Source organism: Meles meles, chromosome 2, assembly GCF_922984935.1.
Source record: "Meles meles chromosome 2, mMelMel3.1 paternal haplotype, whole genome shotgun sequence".
Taxonomy (NCBI): Eukaryota; Metazoa; Chordata; class Mammalia; order Carnivora; family Mustelidae; genus Meles; species Meles meles.
Window position 1 is genome coordinate 179,701,463 of NC_060067.1, and position 6,631 is coordinate 179,708,093.

The 6,631-nt window shown below is 58.2% G+C and overlaps 1 protein-coding gene across 3 annotated transcripts; it reads left to right on the top strand.

Annotated features, from left to right (window-relative positions):
* The first annotated feature begins 686 nt into the window (after window positions 1-686).
* DUSP26 (dual specificity phosphatase 26) lies at window positions 687-6,386 on the top strand. 3 transcript variants are annotated; one of them, XM_045998232.1, is made up of 5 exons: window positions 687-975; window positions 1,370-1,455; window positions 2,915-3,196; window positions 4,812-5,026; window positions 5,523-6,386. In XM_045998232.1, exons 3-5 carry the CDS (start codon window positions 2,976-2,978, stop codon window positions 5,720-5,722), a joined length of 636 nt encoding a protein of 211 aa, XP_045854188.1. In that variant the 5' UTR covers window positions 687-975; window positions 1,370-1,455; window positions 2,915-2,975; the 3' UTR covers window positions 5,723-6,386. The 3 variants fall into 3 exon arrangements, with proteins under 3 accessions (XP_045854188.1, XP_045854189.1, XP_045854190.1); XM_045998233.1 differs by lacking the exon at window positions 1,370-1,455; XM_045998234.1 differs by lacking the exons at window positions 687-975; window positions 1,370-1,455 and having other exon boundaries at window positions 2,838-3,196.
* Window positions 6,387-6,631: the final 245 nt, after the last annotated feature.

Genomic DNA, 6,631 nt, shown 5'->3' on the forward strand with positions numbered 1-6,631 from the left:
CTTCCAAGTGTTCACCATCTTGGAACCCACAAGGTGATTACACTAGAACATCAAGTCAAGCTAAACAGCACTAAAAGGCAGCACACATGAAGAGAAGAAACATGAGTTTCTTCCAGCATCAGGGGGAAAGGCGTTCATTAAGAGCCGAGCGGCCCAAAGTGGGTTCCTGGGGAAAATCCGCTCTTCCTCTCCATTGTGTGGGGTCACTGGTTTAGAACAGTTAAGGACATGAACTTCGAGTCAGACTGCCAGGGTCAGAAACTCAGCTCAGTCCATAACTAGTGTGTGGCCCTGGTAAATGACTTCACCTACCTGGGCCTCAGTCTCCTCCTCCCTAAAATGGGGACAGTGATAATGCCACCTATCGCACAGACCTGGGGTGAGGATAAACCGAGTGAAGAGATGTGAAACACGTGGTGTGTAGTAAATACTAATCAGAGCTACCGACCAGTGTAATTTGCGAGACGGTGTTACTGAGCATAAGCAATGGACAAGTAAGGCGCGCCATCCTGTCTATGCCATTAACTAATGCTGTCCGGGGAGGAGCGAGTGTGTTAAAGGCACCGTCTGGGATGGCTTGTATAATGCCATCCTCAAGCAAAATGCCTTGTAATTGGCGCAGCTCCTAACACACACGTCCGCCCGAGCATGCACGCGAGGCGGGGCTGCTGGGCTGCGTGGTCTGTGTCTGGTCTGTAAACACCCGCGCGGCGTGTCCGCTCGGCCCGCTGGGTGAGGCTGCGTCCCTGTGTGTCACCGACACACACACACACACACTGATATGAGCCCTGCTTCGACGTGCGTGTCACGGCTTAAAAATAGAGGCTAAGCCGTCAGCCGGTCTCGCAGCGGCAGCGGCAGCGGCAGCGGGCGGGGGCGGCGGCGGCGGCGGCGGCAGGAGAGTCATGGCCGTGGCGCTGGCTGCGCCTGCCCTCGGCCTCCGGGACTGAGACCCCGCGCCGCGCTCGCACCGAGGTAGAGGGGCTGCGGGGCGGGGGTTGGGGTGGTCGCCTCCCTCGCGGCGCCGAGAGGCGCACGGCTCGGGGCTGGGGGTGGTGGGGAGGGAGGACCGAGGGAGGGGACGCGGGAGCCGAGCCAGCTGAGCTCCCCGGGGCTCCCTCCCTGCACCCCCAGCGCCGGACTGTCTGGGCTGGGCCGGCCGGGGCCGGGGCCACAGCCATGAACCTGTTAGAACCGCCGCGGCGGGCGGCCGGGGGTGGGGGGGAGGCCGCGGACGCGGGCGCCTGAACGCGGCGGATGGGGTTGGAGAAGGCCGAGGGGTGTACCCCGGGACGGGATGGGGCTCCTCCAGCCCCGGGGAGAAATAGAGTCCCACCGAGCTCCTTCCCGCTTCCCCTTTATCATGCAGCGTCAATCACCCGGGCAGCAGAAGCTATTTGGAGAAACCGTTCTTTGGGAATAAAGTGATGGGGTCTTTAGGAGCGAGGAGACAAGGCAGGTGATGTTGATGACGGTCGAACGATGATGATGATGGTGGCTATGGTGCTATTATCTCTGTGGTCTCTCCACCCCAGCCTTTGCAAAAATCTCTCTCCCTGAACACCCTAAGGTCCAGGCTCCCCTCAGTAGCCCTGATCCTAATGTCCCTGCAAGACCTGTTATTGCATGGTCTCCCCTGGCCTAGGGGAAAGGAGAGCTGGGCGCCCTGGCTCCTAGGGAGGGATGGGCTCACAGAGTGTGTGCAGGTCAAAGATGGCCTCTAGCTAGTAGACTTTCCGTTGAGGACCAGGAAGGGAGTGAAAAGGGAATCCTTGGGATCAGCCCATCCTGGTGATGGGAGAGGAGGAGGAGAAAGGGACTCTTATCACAATGGCCTCTCTGCCTGAAGGACCCAGGCCAAGTCTCAAAGGCTGGCCCTTCCCAGCTCTGCCGTTCTGAACAAGCTCGCACTTTCAGAAAGGCCAGCTGTCCACAGAGAATCCAGGGAACACCTGCTAAGCCCCTCACTGCCAGCCCCATGCCCCGCATAGGGTCACTTGACTCCAACAGCAACACAGATGGTCATTTCAGCCTCTGAGCCCCTGGCAGGAGCCCTCCTCCCTTCCCTTCCTCTGCCCCCAGCCTCCGCCTCTCCCCCACACACCCAGACATATTACTCCAGCCATGATTGACTCAGAAAAGAGAGATGAGGTTTGATCAGTAATTTCTGCATGCTGATCGAAGGAGAGTGGCTTGGCCATTGTTCACTTAGCTTGGCACCCTCCTTCATTAGTGCATGCCTTCGGCAAGTATTTTTCAAAAACTTACACTTCCTCTTTATTGCTGTTCCCCACTCACCGCAGCCCCAACATACACGTCCCACAGTAGGCCTAACTCTGAGGCAGTGGTAGGGCAGGAATGGGTTAAAGCGGCCGATCTCTCTGGTGCTGAGAATCGGGCTTGGCATATGTCATGGCCCCAGCTGCTGCTGTCTTCCCGCTAATTCCCTCCGGATGGGTCCAGAGCCACCCCCCACCCCATCCCCATCCTAGCTCCCTGGGCTCTCTGCCTGGAGCTCCAGGCAGATGAGACCCAGATTCCGGCTGGCAAGAGCTCCCACAACGGGCACTGCCACCCAAATATCAAATGTGTGTGTGTGTGTGTGTTTATGTGTGTGTGTTGGGAGTGGGGGTGGAGTGGAGGAGCAGAAAGCCAGCAGCTGGGCAGCTCCCTCTCCCCGTAAACAAGGACATGTGACTCCCACCTCCTTGCCTGGCTGAGCCAAAGAGCAGAAAGGAGCCACTGCAGCTTGAGGGAGAGAGTAATTGTGGTGCACCCCCCCCACCCCCACCCAGGGCCAGAGTCCCCTTCCCTCCCTTGACAGCCTTCTCCCCAGGGCCCAGCCCAGCTGGCAAGAAGGGAAACAGCTGCTCCGGACCCCGTCAGGTGTGTCTCCCTTCCATCCCTCCTGCAGCAACAGCCACCGGAGACTGACCCGTCAGCAGCACCAGGACACGCCTGCAGCCGCCTCTGAGATGTGCCCTGGTAACTGGCTCTGGGCCTCCATGACTTTTATGGCCCGCTTCTCCCGGAGCGGCTCAAGGTCTCCCGTTCGCACTAGAGGGGCCCTAGAGGAGATGCCCTCGGTTCAACATCCCTTCCTCAATGTCTTTGAGTTGGAGAGGCTGCTCTACACAGGCAAGACTGCCTGTAACCATGCCGATGAGGTCTGGCCGGGCCTCTACCTCGGAGACCAGTACGTAGCCGGCAGCCAGGGGTCATGGCTGTGTGTGTGTGTGTGTACACACGCAAGAAGGAGAAGGGTGGTGGGAGGTTGTTGGTTCCAGGTTGAGGAGGGAGGGGCAGGGGTGCATGGGCAGAGTGGAGGCTGGAGGGTTTGGGGGAGCCGGGCAGGATTATTGATATGCCCAACTCTGGACAGCTAGTCTCTGTTTAAGCAATACTGTCACTCACTTAGTAAAATTAATTATTGAGTGCCGATGCCATGCTGCGGACATCACAGATGACTTACTTCCCTGACCTTCCATCCGTGGTGCCATGATGCTGGTGAAGGGCAGCCATTGGGGGCCAGGAAGTGGGTGGCAAGCCGAGGGGGTGGCTGGGCAAAGTCGCAGTGCACGGAGAGGTTCTGGAGCTTGGGGGCCCTGGAGAGAAGAGCATCCAGGGAAGAGTCCCCCTCACTTCTCTCTCTCTCAAGGGCTTCATAGGCTACAAGGAGCTTTTCACATGCATTTTCTCTCTTAATCTTCACAACAGCCTTGGGAGGTAGGTACCACTGACCTCAGGTTACAGATGGCAAAACTGAAGCTCAGAGACGTGACTGGCCCAAGGTCAGATGGGTCGTAAGTAGCAGAGCCAGGACTTGGAGGTTCAAGTTCAGTGCTTGTTGTACTTGAGGAGTATGTGCTGGACAGGGCATTGGCCCTGAGGCATGGCCATGTCGCCTGAGAGGCGTCTGCCACTAAGCTGAGGGGGATGGGCCAGAGGAACACCCTAAGGTGACGTCATAAAACAGGGTCATGTGAGCATGGAATAACTGGTAGAACATGAGAAGATTCTGGGTATCAAAGAGAGTAGAAAGCAACAGGGGAGGGGCGCCTGCGTAGCTCAGTGGGTTATGATCTTTGGTCATGATCTCAGGGTCGTGGGATTGAGCCCCACATTGGGCTCTCTGCCCAGCAGGGAGCCTGCTTACCCCTCTCTCTCTGCCTGCCTCTCTGCCTACTTGTGATCTCTCTCTCTCTCTCTCTCAAATAAATAAAATCTTGAAAAAAAGGGAAAGCAACAGGGGAGTTAGGTGTGGGAGCCACGGTCAGAATCCTATCCCCTCCAGGTTAGCAGGGAGGTTGAACATGAGGTATTCCAACAACCCAGCCAATGCACCCACTGGTGCATTGACCTACACGTTGACCTTTTCTGTCTCTGCTTGAATACCCCAGTGACAGGAGAGTCATTCCCTCCAAAGGTGTTTCTGTTTTTCTTCTGCTGGATTTCACGGTTAGTACATACTTCCATACACGAAGTACAGAGCCACTCAGTCCTGCCCACAGATCAAGTAAAATCCCACTGCCTTGGAGGACTCTTTCAATATTTTACATTATGGCTATAGTTAGCCACCCCATTAGTCTTCTCTTCTCCAGGCAGAACCTCCCCCAGGACTCTCAACCCTCGCTCTAGGACGAGACTCCAGGTTGTTGCCTTCTTGGTTCCCTGCTCCGGGTCCTCCATAGGGGCGGCAGAGGCAGGGAGCCCGTGACGTTTGAGGCAAGGTGGCGGACAGGGTGGAGGCCGCAGCTTCCTGGCCGGGAGCCTAGCTGCCCCACCCTCCGTTTCTCCTCCGCCCTACGCAGGGACATCGCTAACAACCGCCGGGAGCTCCGCCGCCTGGGCATCACGCACGTCCTCAATGCCTCACACAGCAGGTGGCGAGGCCCCCCCGAGGCCTACGAGGGGCTGGGCATCCGCTATCTGGGTGTCGAGGCCCATGACTCGCCAGCCTTTGACATGAGCATCCACTTCCAGACAGCTGCCGACTTCATCCACCGGGCCCTGAACCAGCCAGGAGGTAGGAGGGGGAAGCCAGGGGGAGGGAAAGAACCAGGGACATGGAGTTAGGGGAAAGCCAGAGGGTCCAAGGCAGGAGAGATTTGAGTGGCATGACAGAGGCTGAGGATCTGACAGGAAGGCATGAAAAACACCGTCATCTGTTTGTAAAAGGCAGTGCATGAGAAAGAGAGAAGGAACTAATCCACAGTGTTAACAGAGGCCCGATGCTAGTGCACTTGGGAACTCTCGGCAGATCACCACTCTGCGATAGACTCAGTTTTGCAGGAGTGATGAGCATCTGTCTCCTGGGAGCCCTTTTCAGGCTCCCGGAGGCTGAGCCGCTGCATGCTCTCTGTCTGTCATATCCAGTCCAGGCATCCCAGGGGTCGGCATTCTTCCCACCCGCAGTCTGCACCCTGCTTCCCTGTCTGCCTCCCCACCCGGCCCCGTAGCCCTCCCCGCCTCCAGCCCACCACACGCGGTCCCACGGCCGCCCCGTGTGTCTGTCCTCGCAGGAAAGATCCTGGTGCACTGCGCCGTGGGCGTGAGCCGGTCCGCCACGCTGGTGCTGGCCTACCTCATGCTGTACCATCACCTCACCCTCGTGGAGGCCATCAAGAAGGTCAAGGACCACCGAGGCATCATCCCCAACCGGGGCTTCTTGCGGCAGCTCCTGGCCCTGGATCGCAGGCTGCGGCAGGGTCTGGAGGCATGAGGGGAGGGCACAGGAGGTCAGGCCAGGCACATTTGGCCCTGGCTCCCCGCTGGAGAGAGGAGATCCAGATATCCCATCCTCTCCTGTGGGCAGGAGAGCAAGAGGGCTGGGGCTCCCACCACCGCTGCTGTTGGTCGGGAGGGGATGGGGGGGTGAGGCTGGTTGGCGTGCTGGGCACCCAGGAGGGAGCTGACCGGGGAAGGAAGGAGCTAAAGCTGGAGGTAGACGGCAGTCCTGGGACTCCAACACCCTGGATTCACTGCTCCCAGTGACCCAGAGCCCCCTCCGCACCCCCCCCCCTAGTGTGCCCAAACGTTCCCCCTCGCTCATTTAAGAACAAAAGTGTCATCTCTGTCCTATGCCTGTGCAGGGAGTCAGGGATGCCGCAAGCACGAACACCATGCCATGGTGTAGATATGTTGTGTAGATGGTGGTGTCGAGACAGACGGTAAAGAGAGGGTGTGAAAAGCTGTGAAACCAGAGGGAGACACTCACAGACTTGTTACTCCAAGCACAGGAAGAGAAGGTGTGGGAGGGTTGGCGCTGTGCCCGCGGGCGCTGGTCGCGGCCAGAAGCCGCAGAGGTGCATGCCTGCGAGTCTTGAGATGATCGCTCGCCTCCTGGCTGCAGATGTCTTGAGGAAAAATAAAGATGGTGGACAAGATCCTGGTGAAGTCATTGACAGCTTGTAGGGGCTCCCCACCTCTCTCCTGGAAGCCCCCGGCTTTCTGGCCATAGCAACAGTTCCTGACGCCCTCGTCGTGGTCATAAACCTCCGGCGGTTCTCAGGGGGGGGTTCTTTCAAGTCCAATTTTACTGTGGCCACAAGGGAAATCTTTAAGTGTTGTTTCCCGCTGTGTCCACACAGGGGCAGCAGAGGACCAAAAAACGTCAGGCTTGTAACCCCGC